The sequence below is a fragment of the Stigmatopora nigra genome, chromosome 16 (assembly GCF_051989575.1).
Source record: "Stigmatopora nigra isolate UIUO_SnigA chromosome 16, RoL_Snig_1.1, whole genome shotgun sequence".
In the NCBI taxonomy this organism is placed as follows: domain Eukaryota; kingdom Metazoa; phylum Chordata; class Actinopteri; order Syngnathiformes; family Syngnathidae; genus Stigmatopora; species Stigmatopora nigra.
This window is the reverse complement of record NC_135523.1, coordinates 4,818,312-4,838,441: the sequence shown is the minus strand read 5'-3', so window position 1 is coordinate 4,838,441 and position 20,130 is coordinate 4,818,312. Positions and strand designations below refer to the sequence as shown.

Genomic DNA, 20,130 nt, shown 5'->3' with positions numbered 1-20,130 from the left:
TTTTGGCTATTTACAGCAAAGGATTTATCATCAACACAACAGCCGCCATCATACAATCGCTCTGAATGGGCGACGTCCCATTCGTCCTGATTGATGACGACGGCATGCAGATCTCTGACAGACCACTTTGCCTATTATTCTTACACTTATTTCTATACGACTATTTTGGCTATGTACAGCAAAGGATTTATCATCAACACAACAGCCGCAATCATACAATCGCTCTGAATGGGATACGTCGTCCCATTCGTCCTGATTGATGACGACGGCATGCAGATCTCTGACAGACCACTTTGCCTATTATTCTTACATTTATTTCGATTCGACTATCCTTACATTTAATGTTAACAATTACTTTAAATTACTTTAAATTACTTTAAATTACTTTAAATTACTTTAAATACTTTACCTTCTGGAGGGTCTTCAAACAGCTGGTCCTCCAGTCCACTTGACACTTGGTCTAAAAGACATTGGCACATTCATTAGAATCTATTTGAAATGGAATACGCTTTTTCCCACAGGGCCAAATTCACATCAAACATGAGCCTTCCCACCTGCCGCGTGTTCCAAGAGTGCAAATGGCTTCCTCTTCGGACCAAGTGCTCTCCATTGGAGGGTCTTCAAACGGCTGGTCCTCCAGTCCACTTGACACTTGGTCTAAAAGACATTGGCACATTCATTAGAATCTACTAACCAACTAAAAGTTGGCTTGAAGATAACAACAACTGAGCTGTCTGATTATTTCCCCCTGTGTTTTAAAGGTATGTTGTTTTGTTGTGGAGACGATTGAGTGTGGGGTTTGCAAGAGACAATAGTTAGCATGTGGGAGAGAACATAATGCTTAGTAAACTTACTTTTTTTGTCTTCAGGTGTCCTCGCTCTCCACAGTTTGGGAAACCTTTTGGCCAATGTCGCTGTCCATCCCACAAGTCATCATCCATTGTTGCCTTTGTCCCTAATATAAAAAAATCAAAACTGAAAGCAAAGTATGTCTATAACTATTCGACTATTTTTGCTATTTACAGCAAAGGATTTATCATCAACACAACAGCCGCCATCATACAATCGCTCTGAATGGGAGACGTCGTCCCAATCGTCCTGATTGATGACGACGGCATGCAGATCTCTGACAGACCACTTTGCCTATTATTCTTACACTTATTTCTATTCGACGATTTTGGCTATGTAAAGCAAAGGATTTATCATCAACACAACAGCCGCCATCATACAATCGCTCTGAATGGGCGACGTCCCATTCGTCCTGATTGATGACGACGGCATGCAGATCTCTGACAGACCACTTTGCCTATTATTCTTACACTTATTTCTATACGACGATTTTGGCTATTTACAGCAAAGGATTTATCATCAACACAACAGCCGCCATCATACAATCGCTCTGAATGGGAGACGTCGTCCCATTCGTCCTGATTGATGACGACGGCATGCAGATCTCTGAAAGACCACTTTGCCTATTATTCTTACACTTATTTCTATACGACGATTTTGGCTATTTACAGCAAAGGATTGATCATCAACACAACAGCCGCCATCATACAATCGCTCTGAATGGGCGACGTCCCATTCGTCCTGATTGATGACGACGGCATGCAGATCTCTGACAGACCACTTTGCCTATTATTCTTACACTTATTTCTATACGACGATTTTGGCTATGTACAGCAAAGGATTTATCATCAACACAACAGCCGCCATCATACAATCGCTCTGAATGGGAGACGTCGTCCCATTCGTCCTGATTGATGACGACGGCATGCAGATCTCTGATAGACCACTTTGCCTATTATTCTTACACTTATTTCTATACGACTATTTTGGCTATGTACAGCAAAGGATTTATCATCAACACAACAGCCGCCATCATACAATCGCTCTGAATGGGCGACGTCCCATTCGTCCTGATTGATGACGACGGCATGCAGATCTCTGACAGACCACTTTGCCTATTATTCTTACACTTATTTCTATACGACTATTTTGGCTATGTACAGCAAAGGATTTATCATCAACACAACAGCCGCCATCATACAATCGCTCTGAATGGGAGACGTCGTCCCATTCGTCCTGATTGATGACGACGGCATGCAGATCTCTGACAGACCACTTTGCCTATTATTCTTACACTTATTTCTATTCGACGATTTTGGCTATTTACAGCAAAGGATTTATCATCAACACAACAGCCGCCATCATACAATCGCTCTGAATGGGAGACGTCGTCCCATTCGTCCTGATTGATGACGACGGCATGCAGATCTCTGATAGACCACTTTGCCTATTATTCTTACACTTATTTCTATTCGACGATTTTGGCTATGAACAGCAAAGGATTTATCATCAACACAACAGCCGCCATCATACAATCGCTCTGAATGGGAGACGTCGTCCCATTCGTCCTGATTGATGATGACGGCATGCAGATCTCTGACAGACCACTTTGCCTATTATTCTTACACTTATTTCTATTCGACGATTTTGGCTATTTACAGCAAAGGATTTATCATCAACACAACAGCCGCCATCATACAATCGCTCTGAATGGGCGACGTCCCATTCGTCCTGATTGATGACGACGGCATGCAGATCTCTGACAGACCACTTTGCCTATTATTCTTACACTTATTTCTATACGACTATTTTGGCTATGTACAGCAAAGGATTTATCATCAACACAACAGCCGCAATCATACAATCGCTCTGAATGGGATACGTCGTCCCATTCGTCCTGATTGATGACGACGGCATGCAGATCTCTGACAGACCACTTTGCCTATTATTCTTACATTTATTTCGATTCGACTATCCTTACATTTAATGTTAACAATTACTTTAAATTACTTTAAATTACTTTAAATTACTTTAAATTACTTTAAATACTTTACCTTCTGGAGGGTCTTCAAACAGCTGGTCCTCCAGTCCACTTGACACTTGGTCTAAAAGACATTGGCACATTCATTAGAATCTATTTGAAATGGAATACGCTTTTTCCCACAGGGCCAAATTCACATCAAACATGAGCCTTCCCACCTGCCGCGTGTTCCAAGAGTGCAAATGGCTTCCTCTTCGGACCAAGTGCTCTCCATTGGAGGGTCTTCAAACGGCTGGTCCTCCAGTCCACTTGACACTTGGTCTAAAAGACATTGGCACATTCATTAGAATCTACTAACCAACTAAAAGTTGGCTTGAAGATAACAACAACTGAGCTGTCTGATTATTTCCCCCTGTGTTTTAAAGGTATGTTGTTTTGTTGTGGAGACGATTGAGTGTGGGGTTTGCAAGAGACAATAGTTAGCATGTGGGAGAGAACATAATGCTTAGTAAACTTACTTTTTTTGTCTTCAGGTGTCCTCGCTCTCCACAGTTTGGGAAACCTTTTGGCCAATGTCGCTGTCCATCCCACAAGTCATCATCCATTGTTGCCTTTGTCCCTAATATAAAAAAATCAAAACTGAAAGCAAAGTATGTCTATAACTATTCGACTATTTTTGCTATTTACAGCAAAGGATTTATCATCAACACAACAGCCGCCATCATACAATCGCTCTGAATGGGAGACGTCGTCCCAATCGTCCTGATTGATGACGACGGCATGCAGATCTCTGACAGACCACTTTGCCTATTATTCTTACACTTATTTCTATTCGACGATTTTGGCTATGTAAAGCAAAGGATTTATCATCAACACAACAGCCGCCATCATACAATCGCTCTGAATGGGCGACGTCCCATTCGTCCTGATTGATGACGACGGCATGCAGATCTCTGACAGACCACTTTGCCTATTATTCTTACACTTATTTCTATACGACGATTTTGGCTATTTACAGCAAAGGATTTATCATCAACACAACAGCCGCCATCATACAATCGCTCTGAATGGGAGACGTCGTCCCATTCGTCCTGATTGATGACGACGGCATGCAGATCTCTGAAAGACCACTTTGCCTATTATTCTTACACTTATTTCTATACGACGATTTTGGCTATTTACAGCAAAGGATTGATCATCAACACAACAGCCGCCATCATACAATCGCTCTGAATGGGCGACGTCCCATTCGTCCTGATTGATGACGACGGCATGCAGATCTCTGACAGACCACTTTGCCTATTATTCTTACACTTATTTCTATACGACGATTTTGGCTATGTACAGCAAAGGATTTATCATCAACACAACAGCCGCCATCATACAATCGCTCTGAATGGGAGACGTCGTCCCATTCGTCCTGATTGATGACGACGGCATGCAGATCTCTGATAGACCACTTTGCCTATTATTCTTACACTTATTTCTATACGACTATTTTGGCTATGTACAGCAAAGGATTTATCATCAACACAACAGCCGCCATCATACAATCGCTCTGAATGGGCGACGTCCCATTCGTCCTGATTGATGACGACGGCATGCAGATCTCTGACAGACCACTTTGCCTATTATTCTTACACTTATTTCTATACGACTATTTTGGCTATGTACAGCAAAGGATTTATCATCAACACAACAGCCGCCATCATACAATCGCTCTGAATGGGAGACGTCGTCCCATTCGTCCTGATTGATGACGACGGCATGCAGATCTCTGACAGACCACTTTGCCTATTATTCTTACACTTATTTCTATTCGACGATTTTGGCTATTTACAGCAAAGGATTTATCATCAACACAACAGCCGCCATCATACAATCGCTCTGAATGGGAGACGTCGTCCCATTCGTCCTGATTGATGACGACGGCATGCAGATCTCTGATAGACCACTTTGCCTATTATTCTTACACTTATTTCTATTCGACGATTTTGGCTATGAACAGCAAAGGATTTATCATCAACACAACAGCCGCCATCATACAATCGCTCTGAATGGGAGACGTCGTCCCATTCGTCCTGATTGATGATGACGGCATGCAGATCTCTGACAGACCACTTTGCCTATTATTCTTACACTTATTTCTATTCGACGATTTTGGCTATTTACAGCAAAGGATTTATCATCAACACAACAGCCGCCATCATACAATCGCTCTGAATGGGCGACGTCCCATTCGTCCTGATTGATGACGACGGCATGCAGATCTCTGACAGACCACTTTGCCTATTATTCTTACACTTATTTCTATACGACTATTTTGGCTATGTACAGCAAAGGATTTATCATCAACACAACAGCCGCAATCATACAATCGCTCTGAATGGGATACGTCGTCCCATTCGTCCTGATTGATGACGACGGCATGCAGATCTCTGACAGACCACTTTGCCTATTATTCTTACATTTATTTCGATTCGACTATCCTTACATTTAATGTTAACAATTACTTTAAATTACTTTAAATTACTTTAAATTACTTTAAATTACTTTAAATACTTTACCTTCTGGAGGGTCTTCAAACAGCTGGTCCTCCAGTCCACTTGACACTTGGTCTAAAAGACATTGGCACATTCATTAGAATCTATTTGAAATGGAATACGCTTTTTCCCACAGGGCCAAATTCACATCAAACATGAGCCTTCCCACCTGCCGCGTGTTCCAAGAGTGCAAATGGCTTCCTCTTCGGACCAAGTGCTCTCCATTGGAGGGTCTTCAAACGGCTGGTCCTCCAGTCCACTTGACACTTGGTCTAAAAGACATTGGCACATTCATTAGAATCTACTAACCAACTAAAAGTTGGCTTGAAGATAACAACAACTGAGCTGTCTGATTATTTCCCCCTGTGTTTTAAAGGTATGTTGTTTTGTTGTGGAGACGATTGAGTGTGGGGTTTGCAAGAGACAATAGTTAGCATGTGGGAGAGAACATAATGCTTAGTAAACTTACTTTTTTTGTCTTCAGGTGTCCTCGCTCTCCACAGTTTGGGAAACCTTTTGGCCAATGTCGCTGTCCATCCCACAAGTCATCATCCATTGTTGCCTTTGTCCCTAATATAAAAAAATCAAAACTGAAAGCAAAGTATGTCTATAACTATTCGACTATTTTTGCTATTTACAGCAAAGGATTTATCATCAACACAACAGCCGCCATCATACAATCGCTCTGAATGGGAGACGTCGTCCCAATCGTCCTGATTGATGACGACGGCATGCAGATCTCTGACAGACCACTTTGCCTATTATTCTTACACTTATTTCTATTCGACGATTTTGGCTATGTAAAGCAAAGGATTTATCATCAACACAACAGCCGCCATCATACAATCGCTCTGAATGGGCGACGTCCCATTCGTCCTGATTGATGACGACGGCATGCAGATCTCTGACAGACCACTTTGCCTATTATTCTTACACTTATTTCTATACGACGATTTTGGCTATTTACAGCAAAGGATTTATCATCAACACAACAGCCGCCATCATACAATCGCTCTGAATGGGAGACGTCGTCCCATTCGTCCTGATTGATGACGACGGCATGCAGATCTCTGAAAGACCACTTTGCCTATTATTCTTACACTTATTTCTATACGACGATTTTGGCTATTTACAGCAAAGGATTGATCATCAACACAACAGCCGCCATCATACAATCGCTCTGAATGGGCGACGTCCCATTCGTCCTGATTGATGACGACGGCATGCAGATCTCTGACAGACCACTTTGCCTATTATTCTTACACTTATTTCTATACGACGATTTTGGCTATGTACAGCAAAGGATTTATCATCAACACAACAGCCGCCATCATACAATCGCTCTGAATGGGAGACGTCGTCCCATTCGTCCTGATTGATGACGACGGCATGCAGATCTCTGATAGACCACTTTGCCTATTATTCTTACACTTATTTCTATACGACTATTTTGGCTATGTACAGCAAAGGATTTATCATCAACACAACAGCCGCCATCATACAATCGCTCTGAATGGGCGACGTCCCATTCGTCCTGATTGATGACGACGGCATGCAGATCTCTGACAGACCACTTTGCCTATTATTCTTACACTTATTTCTATACGACTATTTTGGCTATGTACAGCAAAGGATTTATCATCAACACAACAGCCGCCATCATACAATCGCTCTGAATGGGAGACGTCGTCCCATTCGTCCTGATTGATGACGACGGCATGCAGATCTCTGACAGACCACTTTGCCTATTATTCTTACACTTATTTCTATTCGACGATTTTGGCTATTTACAGCAAAGGATTTATCATCAACACAACAGCCGCCATCATACAATCGCTCTGAATGGGAGACGTCGTCCCATTCGTCCTGATTGATGACGACGGCATGCAGATCTCTGATAGACCACTTTGCCTATTATTCTTACACTTATTTCTATTCGACGATTTTGGCTATGAACAGCAAAGGATTTATCATCAACACAACAGCCGCCATCATACAATCGCTCTGAATGGGAGACGTCGTCCCATTCGTCCTGATTGATGATGACGGCATGCAGATCTCTGACAGACCACTTTGCCTATTATTCTTACACTTATTTCTATTCGACGATTTTGGCTATTTACAGCAAAGGATTTATCATCAACACAACAGCCGCCATCATACAATCGCTCTGAATGGGCGACGTCCCATTCGTCCTGATTGATGACGACGGCATGCAGATCTCTGACAGACCACTTTGCCTATTATTCTTACACTTATTTCTATACGACTATTTTGGCTATGTACAGCAAAGGATTTATCATCAACACAACAGCCGCAATCATACAATCGCTCTGAATGGGATACGTCGTCCCATTCGTCCTGATTGATGACGACGGCATGCAGATCTCTGACAGACCACTTTGCCTATTATTCTTACATTTATTTCGATTCGACTATCCTTACATTTAATGTTAACAATTACTTTAAATTACTTTAAATTACTTTAAATTACTTTAAATTACTTTAAATACTTTACCTTCTGGAGGGTCTTCAAACAGCTGGTCCTCCAGTCCACTTGACACTTGGTCTAAAAGACATTGGCACATTCATTAGAATCTATTTGAAATGGAATACGCTTTTTCCCACAGGGCCAAATTCACATCAAACATGAGCCTTCCCACCTGCCGCGTGTTCCAAGAGTGCAAATGGCTTCCTCTTCGGACCAAGTGCTCTCCATTGGAGGGTCTTCAAACGGCTGGTCCTCCAGTCCACTTGACACTTGGTCTAAAAGACATTGGCACATTCATTAGAATCTACTAACCAACTAAAAGTTGGCTTGAAGATAACAACAACTGAGCTGTCTGATTATTTCCCCCTGTGTTTTAAAGGTATGTTGTTTTGTTGTGGAGACGATTGAGTGTGGGGTTTGCAAGAGACAATAGTTAGCATGTGGGAGAGAACATAATGCTTAGTAAACTTACTTTTTTTGTCTTCAGGTGTCCTCGCTCTCCACAGTTTGGGAAACCTTTTGGCCAATGTCGCTGTCCATCCCACAAGTCATCATCCATTGTTGCCTTTGTCCCTAATATAAAAAAATCAAAACTGAAAGCAAAGTATGTCTATAACTATTCGACTATTTTTGCTATTTACAGCAAAGGATTTATCATCAACACAACAGCCGCCATCATACAATCGCTCTGAATGGGAGACGTCGTCCCAATCGTCCTGATTGATGACGACGGCATGCAGATCTCTGACAGACCACTTTGCCTATTATTCTTACACTTATTTCTATTCGACGATTTTGGCTATGTAAAGCAAAGGATTTATCATCAACACAACAGCCGCCATCATACAATCGCTCTGAATGGGCGACGTCCCATTCGTCCTGATTGATGACGACGGCATGCAGATCTCTGACAGACCACTTTGCCTATTATTCTTACACTTATTTCTATACGACGATTTTGGCTATTTACAGCAAAGGATTTATCATCAACACAACAGCCGCCATCATACAATCGCTCTGAATGGGAGACGTCGTCCCATTCGTCCTGATTGATGACGACGGCATGCAGATCTCTGAAAGACCACTTTGCCTATTATTCTTACACTTATTTCTATACGACGATTTTGGCTATTTACAGCAAAGGATTGATCATCAACACAACAGCCGCCATCATACAATCGCTCTGAATGGGCGACGTCCCATTCGTCCTGATTGATGACGACGGCATGCAGATCTCTGACAGACCACTTTGCCTATTATTCTTACACTTATTTCTATACGACGATTTTGGCTATGTACAGCAAAGGATTTATCATCAACACAACAGCCGCCATCATACAATCGCTCTGAATGGGAGACGTCGTCCCATTCGTCCTGATTGATGACGACGGCATGCAGATCTCTGATAGACCACTTTGCCTATTATTCTTACACTTATTTCTATACGACTATTTTGGCTATGTACAGCAAAGGATTTATCATCAACACAACAGCCGCCATCATACAATCGCTCTGAATGGGCGACGTCCCATTCGTCCTGATTGATGACGACGGCATGCAGATCTCTGACAGACCACTTTGCCTATTATTCTTACACTTATTTCTATACGACTATTTTGGCTATGTACAGCAAAGGATTTATCATCAACACAACAGCCGCCATCATACAATCGCTCTGAATGGGAGACGTCGTCCCATTCGTCCTGATTGATGACGACGGCATGCAGATCTCTGACAGACCACTTTGCCTATTATTCTTACACTTATTTCTATTCGACGATTTTGGCTATTTACAGCAAAGGATTTATCATCAACACAACAGCCGCCATCATACAATCGCTCTGAATGGGAGACGTCGTCCCATTCGTCCTGATTGATGACGACGGCATGCAGATCTCTGATAGACCACTTTGCCTATTATTCTTACACTTATTTCTATTCGACGATTTTGGCTATGAACAGCAAAGGATTTATCATCAACACAACAGCCGCCATCATACAATCGCTCTGAATGGGAGACGTCGTCCCATTCGTCCTGATTGATGATGACGGCATGCAGATCTCTGACAGACCACTTTGCCTATTATTCTTACACTTATTTCTATTCGACGATTTTGGCTATTTACAGCAAAGGATTTATCATCAACACAACAGCCGCCATCATACAATCGCTCTGAATGGGCGACGTCCCATTCGTCCTGATTGATGACGACGGCATGCAGATCTCTGACAGACCACTTTGCCTATTATTCTTACACTTATTTCTATACGACTATTTTGGCTATGTACAGCAAAGGATTTATCATCAACACAACAGCCGCAATCATACAATCGCTCTGAATGGGATACGTCGTCCCATTCGTCCTGATTGATGACGACGGCATGCAGATCTCTGACAGACCACTTTGCCTATTATTCTTACATTTATTTCGATTCGACTATCCTTACATTTAATGTTAACAATTACTTTAAATTACTTTAAATTACTTTAAATTACTTTAAATTACTTTAAATTACTTTAAATACTTTACCTTCTGGAGGGTCTTCAAACAGCTGGTCCTCCAGTCCACTTGACACTTGGTCTAAAAGACATTGGCACATTCATTAGAATCTATTTGAAATGGAATACGCTTTTTCCCACAGGGCCAAATTCACATCAAACATGAGCCTTCCCACCTGCCGCGTGTTCCAAGAGTGCAAATGGCTTCCTCTTCGGACCAAGTGCTCTCCATTGGAGGGTCTTCAAACGGCTGGTCCTCCAGTCCACTTGACACTTGGTCTAAAAGACATTGGCACATTCATTAGAATCTACTAACCAACTAAAAGTTGGCTTGAAGATAACAACAACTGAGCTGTCTGATTATTTCCCCCTGTGTTTTAAAGGTATGTTGTTTTGTTGTGGAGACGATTGAGTGTGGGGTTTGCAAGAGACAATAGTTAGCATGTGGGAGAGAACATAATGCTTAGTAAACTTACTTTTTTTGTCTTCAGGTGTCCTCGCTCTCCACAGTTTGGGAAACCTTTTGGCCAATGTCGCTGTCCATCCCACAAGTCATCATCCATTGTTGCCTTTGTCCCTAATATAAAAAAATCAAAACTGAAAGCAAAGTATGTCTATAACTATTCGACTATTTTTACTATTTACAGCAAAGGATTTATCATCAACACAACAGCCGCCATCATACAATCGCTCTGAATGGGAGACGTCGTCCCAATCGTCCTGATTGATGACGACGGCATGCAGATCTCTGACAGACCACTTTGCCTATTATTCTTACACTTATTTCTATTCGACGATTTTGGCTATGTAAAGCAAAGGATTTATCATCAACACAACAGCCGCCATCATACAATCGCTCTGAATGGGCGACGTCCCATTCGTCCTGATTGATGACGACGGCATGCAGATCTCTGACAGACCACTTTGCCTATTATTCTTACACTTATTTCTATACGACGATTTTGGCTATTTACAGCAAAGGATTTATCATCAACACAACAGCCGCCATCATACAATCGCTCTGAATGGGAGACGTCGTCCCATTCGTCCTGATTGATGACGACGGCATGCAGATCTCTGAAAGACCACTTTGCCTATTATTCTTACACTTATTTCTATACGACGATTTTGGCTATTTACAGCAAAGGATTGATCATCAACACAACAGCCGCCATCATACAATCGCTCTGAATGGGCGACGTCCCATTCGTCCTGATTGATGACGACGGCATGCAGATCTCTGACAGACCACTTTGCCTATTATTCTTACACTTATTTCTATACGACGATTTTGGCTATGTACAGCAAAGGATTTATCATCAACACAACAGCCGCCATCATACAATCGCTCTGAATGGGAGACGTCGTCCCATTCGTCCTGATTGATGACGACGGCATGCAGATCTCTGATAGACCACTTTGCCTATTATTCTTACACTTATTTCTATACGACTATTTTGGCTATGTACAGCAAAGGATTTATCATCAACACAACAGCCGCCATCATACAATCGCTCTGAATGGGCGACGTCCCATTCGTCCTGATTGATGACGACGGCATGCAGATCTCTGACAGACCACTTTGCCTATTATTCTTACACTTATTTCTATACGACTATTTTGGCTATGTACAGCAAAGGATTTATCATCAACACAACAGCCGCCATCATACAATCGCTCTGAATGGGAGACGTCGTCCCATTCGTCCTGATTGATGACGACGGCATGCAGATCTCTGACAGACCACTTTGCCTATTATTCTTACACTTATTTCTATTCGACGATTTTGGCTATTTACAGCAAAGGATTTATCATCAACACAACAGCCGCCATCATACAATCGCTCTGAATGGGAGACGTCGTCCCATTCGTCCTGATTGATGACGACGGCATGCAGATCTCTGATAGACCACTTTGCCTATTATTCTTACACTTATTTCTATTCGACGATTTTGGCTATGAACAGCAAAGGATTTATCATCAACACAACAGCCGCCATCATACAATCGCTCTGAATGGGAGACGTCGTCCCATTCGTCCTGATTGATGATGACGGCATGCAGATCTCTGACAGACCACTTTGCCTATTATTCTTACACTTATTTCTATTCGACGATTTTGGCTATTTACAGCAAAGGATTTATCATCAACACAACAGCCGCCATCATACAATCGCTCTGAATGGGCGACGTCCCATTCGTCCTGATTGATGACGACGGCATGCAGATCTCTGACAGACCACTTTGCCTATTATTCTTACACTTATTTCTATACGACTATTTTGGCTATGTACAGCAAAGGATTTATCATCAACACAACAGCCGCAATCATACAATCGCTCTGAATGGGATACGTCGTCCCATTCGTCCTGATTGATGACGACGGCATGCAGATCTCTGACAGACCACTTTGCCTATTATTCTTACATTTATTTCGATTCGACTATCCTTACATTTAATGTTAACAATTACTTTAAATTACTTTAAATTACTTTAAATTACTTTAAATTACTTTAAATACTTTACCTTCTGGAGGGTCTTCAAACAGCTGGTCCTCCAGTCCACTTGACACTTGGTCTAAAAGACATTGGCACATTCATTAGAATCTATTTGAAATGGAATACGCTTTTTCCCACAGGGCCAAATTCACATCAAACATGAGCCTTCCCACCTGCCGCGTGTTCCAAGAGTGCAAATGGCTTCCTCTTCGGACCAAGTGCTCTCCATTGGAGGGTCTTCAAACGGCTGGTCCTCCAGTCCACTTGACACTTGGTCTAAAAGACATTGGCACATTCATTAGAATCTACTAACCAACTAAAAGTTGGCTTGAAGATAACAACAACTGAGCTGTCTGATTATTTCCCCCTGTGTTTTAAAGGTATGTTGTTTTGTTGTGGAGACGATTGAGTGTGGGGTTTGCAAGAGACAATAGTTAGCATGTGGGAGAGAACATAATGCTTAGTAAACTTACTTTTTTTGTCTTCAGGTGTCCTCGCTCTCCACAGTTTGGGAAACCTTTTGGCCAATGTCGCTGTCCATCCCACAAGTCATCATCCATTGTTGCCTTTGTCCCTAATATAAAAAAATCAAAACTGAAAGCAAAGTATGTCTATAACTATTCGACTATTTTTGCTATTTACAGCAAAGGATTTATCATCAACACAACAGCCGCCATCATACAATCGCTCTGAATGGGAGACGTCGTCCCAATCGTCCTGATTGATGACGACGGCATGCAGATCTCTGACAGACCACTTTGCCTATTATTCTTACACTTATTTCTATTCGACGATTTTGGCTATGTAAAGCAAAGGATTTATCATCAACACAACAGCCGCCATCATACAATCGCTCTGAATGGGCGACGTCCCATTCGTCCTGATTGATGACGACGGCATGCAGATCTCTGACAGACCACTTTGCCTATTATTCTTACACTTATTTCTATACGACGATTTTGGCTATTTACAGCAAAGGATTTATCATCAACACAACAGCCGCCATCATACAATCGCTCTGAATGGGAGACGTCGTCCCATTCGTCCTGATTGATGACGACGGCATGCAGATCTCTGAAAGACCACTTTGCCTATTATTCTTACACTTATTTCTATACGACGATTTTGGCTATTTACAGCAAAGGATTGATCATCAACACAACAGCCGCCATCATACAATCGCTCTGAATGGGCGACGTCCCATTCGTCCTGATTGATGACGACGGCATGCAGATCTCTGACAGACCACTTTGCCTATTATTCTTACACTTATTTCTATACGACGATTTTGGCTATGTACAGCAAAGGATTTATCATCAACACAACAGCCGCCATCATACAATCGCTCTGAATGGGAGACGTCGTCCCATTCGTCCTGATTGATGACGACGGCATGCAGATCTCTGATAGACCACTTTGCCTATTATTCTTACACTTATTTCTATACGACTATTTTGGCTATGTACAGCAAAGGATTTATCATCAACACAACAGCCGCCATCATACAATCGCTCTGAATGGGCGACGTCCCATTCGTCCTGATTGATGACGACGGCATGCAGATCTCTGACAGACCACTTTGCCTATTATTCTTACACTTATTTCTATACGACTATTTTGGCTATGTACAGCAAAGGATTTATCATCAACACAACAGCCGCCATCATACAATCGCTCTGAATGGGAGACGTCGTCCCATTCGTCCTGATTGATGACGACGGCATGCAGATCTCTGACAGACCACTTTGCCTATTATTCTTACACTTATTTCTATTCGACGATTTTGGCTATTTACAGCAAAGGATTTATCATCAACACAACAGCCGCCATCATACAATCGCTCTGAATGGGAGACGTCGTCCCATTCGTCCTGATTGATGACGACGGCATGCAGATCTCTGATAGACCACTTTGCCTATTATTCTTACACTTATTTCTATTCGACGATTTTGGCTATGAACAGCAAAGGATTTATCATCAACACAACAGCCGCCATCATACAATCGCTCTGAATGGGAGACGTCGTCCCATTCGTCCTGATTGATGATGACGGCATGCAGATCTCTGACAGACCACTTTGCCTATTATTCTTACACTTATTTCTATTCGACGATTTTGGCTATTTACAGCAAAGGATTTATCATCAACACAACAGCCGCCATCATACAATCGCTCTGAATGGGCGACGTCCCATTCGTCCTGATTGATGACGACGGCATGCAGATCTCTGACAGACCACTTTGCCTATTATTCTTACACTTATTTCTATACGACTATTTTGGCTATGTACAGCAAAGGATTTATCATCAACACAACAGCCGCAATCATACAATCGCTCTGAATGGGATACGTCGTCCCATTCGTCCTGATTGATGACGACGGCATGCAGATCTCTGACAGACCACTTTGCCTATTATTCTTACATTTATTTCGATTCGACTATCCTTACATTTAATGTTAACAATTACTTTAAATTACTTTAAATTACTTTAAATTACTTTAAATTACTTTAAATTACTTTAAATACTTTACCTTCTGGAGGGTCTTCAAACAGCTGGTCCTCCAGTCCACTTGACACTTGGTCTAAAAGACATTGGCACATTCATTAGAATCTATTTGAAATGGAATACGCTTTTTCCCACAGGGCCAAATTCACATCAAACATGAGCCTTCCCACCTGCCGCGTGTTCCAAGAGTGCAAATGGCTTCCTCTTCGGACCAAGTGCTCTCCATTGGAGGGTCTTCAAACGGCTGGTCCTCCAGTCCACTTGACACTTGGTCTAAAAGACATTGGCACATTCATTAGAATCTACTAACCAACTAAAAGTTGGCTTGAAGATAACAACAACTGAGCTGTCTGATTATTTCCCCCTGTGTTTTAAAGGTATGTTGTTTTGTTGTGGAGACGATTGAGTGTGGGGTTTGCAAGAGACAATAGTTAGCATGTGGGAGAGAACATAATGCTTAGTAAACTTACTTTTTTTGTCTTCAGGTGTCCTCGCTCTCCACAGTTTGGGAAACCTTTTGGCCAATGTCGCTGTCCATCCCACAAGTCATCATCCATTGTTGCCTTTGTCCCTAATATAAAAAAATCAAAACTGAAAGCAAAGTATGTCTATAACTATTCGACTATTTTTACTATTTACAGCAAAGGATTTATCATCAACACAACAGCCGCCATCATACAATCGCTCTGAATGGGAGACGTCGTCCCAATCGTCCTGATTGATGACGACGGCATGCAGATCTCTGACAGACCACTTTGCCTATTATTCTTACACTTATTTCTATTCGACGATTTTGGCTATGTAAAGCAAAGGATTTATCATCAACACAACAGCCGCCATCATACAATCGCTCTGAATGGGCGACGTCCCATTCGTCCTGATTGATGACGACGGCATGCAGATCTCTGACAGACCACTTTGCCTATTATTCTTACACTTATTTCTATACGACGATTTTGGCTATTTACAGCAAAGGATTTATCATCAACACAACAGCCGCCATCATACAATCGCTCTGAATGGGAGACGTCGTCCCATTCGTCCTGATTGATGACGACGGCATGCAGATCTCTGAAAGACCACTTTGCCTATTATTCTTACACTTATTTCTATACGACGATTTTGGCTATTTACAGCAAAGGATTGATCATCAACACAACAGCCGCCATCATACAATCGCTCTGAATGGGCGACGTCCCATTCGTCCTGATTGATGACGACGGCATGCAGATCTCTGACAGACCACTTTGCCTATTATTCTTACACTTATTTCTATACGACGATTTTGGCTATGTACAGCAAAGGATTTATCATCAACACAACAGCCGCCATCATACAATCGCTCTGAATGGGAGACGTCGTCCCATTCGTCCTGATTGATGACGACGGCATGCAGATCTCTGATAGACCACTTTGCCTATTATTCTTACACTTATTTCTATACGACTATTTTGGCTATGTACAGCAAAGGATTTATCATCAACACAACAGCCGCCATCATACAATCGCTCTGAATGGGCGACGTCCCATTCGTCCTGATTGATGACGACGGCATGCAGATCTCTGACAGACCACTTTGCCTATTATTCTTACACTTATTTCTATACGACTATTTTGGCTATGTACAGCAAAGGATTTATCATCAACACAACAGCCGCCATCATACAATCGCTCTGAATGGGAGACGTCGTCCCATTCGTCCTGATTGATGACGACGGCATGCAGATCTCTGACAGACCACTTTGCCTATTATTCTTACACTTATTTCTATTCGACGATTTTGGCTATTTACAGCAAAGGATTTATCATCAACACAACAGCCGCCATCATACAATCGCTCTGAATGGGAGACGTCGTCCCATTCGTCCTGATTGATGACGACGGCATGCAGATCTCTGATAGACCACTTTGCCTATTATTCTTACACTTATTTCTATTCGACGATTTTGGCTATGAACAGCAAAGGATTTATCATCAACACAACAGCCGCCATCATACAATCGCTCTGAATGGGAGACGTCGTCCCATTCGTCCTGATTGATGATGACGGCATGCAGATCTCTGACAGACCACTTTGCCTATTATTCTTACACTTATTTCTATTCGACGATTTTGGCTATTTACAGCAAAGGATTTATCATCAACACAACAGCCGCCATCATACAATCGCTCTGAATGGGCGACGTCCCATTCGTCCTGATTGATGACGACGGCATGCAGATCTCTGACAGACCACTTTGCCTATTATTCTTACACTTATTTCTATACGACTATTTTGGCTATGTACAGCAAAGGATTTATCATCAACACAACAGCCGCAATCATACAATCGCTCTGAATGGGATACGTCGTCCCATTCGTCCTGATTGATGACGACGGCATGCAGATCTCTGACAGACCACTTTGCCTATTATTCTTACATTTATTTCGATTCGACTATCCTTACATTTAATGTTAACAATTACTTTAAATTACTTTAAATTACTTTAAATTACTTTAAATTACTTTAAATACTTTACCTTCTGGAGGGTCTTCAAACAGCTGGTCCTCCAGTCCACTTGACACTTGGTCTAAAAGACATTGGCACATTCATTAGAATCTATTTGAAATGGAATACGCTTTTTCCCACAGGGCCAAATTCACATCAAACATGAGCCTTCCCACCTGCCGCGTGTTCCAAGAGTGCAAATGGCTTCCTCTTCGGACCAAGTGCTCTCCATTGGAGGGTCTTCAAACGGCTGGTCCTCCAGTCCACTTGACACTTGGTCTAAAAGACATTGGCACATTCATTAGAATCTACTAACCAACTAAAAGTTGGCTTGAAGATAACAACAACTGAGCTGTCTGATTATTTCCCCCTGTGTTTTAAAGGTATGTTGTTTTGTTGTGGAGACGATTGAGTGTGGGGTTTGCAAGAGACAATAGTTAGCATGTGGGAGAGAACATAATGCTTAGTAAACTTACTTTTTTTGTCTTCAGGTGTCCTCGCTCTCCACAGTTTGGGAAACCTTTTGGCCAATGTCGCTGTCCATCCCACAAGTCATCATCCATTGTTGCCTTTGTCCCTAATATAAAAAAATCAAAACTGAAAGCAAAGTATGTCTATAACTATTCGACTATTTTTGCTATTTACAGCAAAGGATTTATCATCAACACAACAGCCGCCATCATACAATCGCTCTGAATGGGAGACGTCGTCCCAATCGTCCTGATTGATGACGACGGCATGCAGATCTCTGACAGACCACTTTGCCTATTATTCTTACACTTATTTCTATTCGACGATTTTGGCTATGTAAAGCAAAGGATTTATCATCAACACAACAGCCGCCATCATACAATCGCTCTGAATGGGCGACGTCCCATTCGTCCTGATTGATGACGACGGCATGCAGATCTCTGACAGACCACTTTGCCTATTATTCTTACACTTATTTCTATACGACGATTTTGGCTATTTACAGCAAAGGATTTATCATCAACACAACAGCCGCCATCATACAATCGCTCTGAATGGGAGACGTCGTCCCATTCGTCCTGATTGATGACGACGGCATGCAGATCTCTGAAAGACCACTTTGCCTATTATTCTTACACTTATTTCTATACGACGATTTTGGCTATTTACAGCAAAGGATTGATCATCAACACAACAGCCGCCATCATACAATCGCTCTGAATGGGCGACGTCCCATTCGTCCTGATTGATGACGACGGCATGCAGATCTCTGACAGACCACTTTGCCTATTATTCTTACACTTATTTCTATACGACGATTTTGGCTATGTACAGCAAAGGATTTATCATCAACACAACAGCCGCCATCATACAATCGCTCTGAATGGGAGACGTCGTCCCATTCGTCCTGATTGATGACGACGGCATGCAGATCTCTGATAGACCACTTTGCCTATTATTCTTACACTTATTTCTATACGACTATTTTGGCTATGTACAGCAAAGGATTTATCATCAACACAACAGCCGCCATCATACAATCGCTCTGAATGGGCGACGTCCCATTCGTCCTGATTGATGACGACGGCATGCAGATCTCTGACAGACCACTTTGCCTATTATTCTTACACTTATTTCTATACGACTATTTTGGCTATGTACAGCAAAGGATTTATCATCAACACAACAGCCGCCATCATACAATCGCTCTGAATGGGAGACGTCGTCCCATTCGTCCTGATTGATGACGACGGCATGCAGATCTCTGACAGACCACTTTGCCTATTATTCTTACACTTATTTCTATTCGACGATTTTGGCTATTTACAGCAAAGGATTTATCATCAACACAACAGCCGCCATCATACAATCGCTCTGAATGGGAGACGTCGTCCCATTCGTCCTGATTGATGACGACGGCATGCAGATCTCTGATAGACCACTTTGCCTATTATTCTTACACTTATTTCTATTCGACGATTTTGGCTATGAACAGCAAAGGATTTATCATCAACACAACAGCCGCCATCATACAATCGCTCTGAATGGGAGACGTCGTCCCATTCGTCCTGATTGATGATGACGGCATGCAGATCTCTGACAGACCACTTTGCCTATTATTCTTACACTTATTTCTATTCGACGATTTTGGCTATTTACAGCAAAGGATTTATCATCAACACAACAGCCGCCATCATACAATCGCTCTGAATGGGCGACGTCCCATTCGTCCTGATTGATGACGACGGCATGCAGATCTCTGACAGACCACTTTGCCTATTATTCTTACACTTATTTCTATAC

The 20,130-nt window shown here is 42.1% G+C and overlaps 2 protein-coding genes across 2 annotated transcripts in view; one reads left to right on the top strand and one right to left on the bottom strand.

Annotated features, from left to right (window-relative positions):
- The window catches only part of LOC144209419 (glycine--tRNA ligase-like), a 118,887-nt gene that overhangs the window by 73,997 nt on the left and 24,760 nt on the right, over window positions 1–20,130 (top strand). The gene's annotated exons all lie outside the window — the stretch shown is intronic.
- The window catches only part of LOC144209415 (uncharacterized), a 28,661-nt gene that overhangs the window by 3,060 nt on the left and 5,471 nt on the right, over window positions 1–20,130 (bottom strand). The window contains exons 6-29 of the mRNA XM_077735698.1: window positions 18,333–18,433; window positions 18,033–18,135; window positions 17,888–17,938; window positions 15,839–15,939; window positions 15,539–15,641; window positions 15,394–15,444; window positions 13,335–13,435; window positions 13,035–13,137; window positions 12,890–12,940; window positions 10,841–10,941; window positions 10,541–10,643; window positions 10,396–10,446; window positions 8,337–8,437; window positions 8,037–8,139; window positions 7,892–7,942; window positions 5,843–5,943; window positions 5,543–5,645; window positions 5,398–5,448; window positions 3,349–3,449; window positions 3,049–3,151; window positions 2,904–2,954; window positions 855–955; window positions 555–657; window positions 410–460 (exon numbers count right to left, since the gene is read on the bottom strand). Of these exons, the coding sequence (XP_077591824.1) occupies window positions 410–460; window positions 555–657; window positions 855–955; window positions 2,904–2,954; window positions 3,049–3,151; window positions 3,349–3,449; window positions 5,398–5,448; window positions 5,543–5,645; window positions 5,843–5,943; window positions 7,892–7,942; window positions 8,037–8,139; window positions 8,337–8,437; window positions 10,396–10,446; window positions 10,541–10,643; window positions 10,841–10,941; window positions 12,890–12,940; window positions 13,035–13,137; window positions 13,335–13,435; window positions 15,394–15,444; window positions 15,539–15,641; window positions 15,839–15,939; window positions 17,888–17,938; window positions 18,033–18,135; window positions 18,333–18,433 (2,040 nt within the window). The remainder of the gene's footprint in view (window positions 1–409; window positions 461–554; window positions 658–854; window positions 956–2,903; window positions 2,955–3,048; window positions 3,152–3,348; window positions 3,450–5,397; window positions 5,449–5,542; window positions 5,646–5,842; window positions 5,944–7,891; window positions 7,943–8,036; window positions 8,140–8,336; window positions 8,438–10,395; window positions 10,447–10,540; window positions 10,644–10,840; window positions 10,942–12,889; window positions 12,941–13,034; window positions 13,138–13,334; window positions 13,436–15,393; window positions 15,445–15,538; window positions 15,642–15,838; window positions 15,940–17,887; window positions 17,939–18,032; window positions 18,136–18,332; window positions 18,434–20,130) is intronic.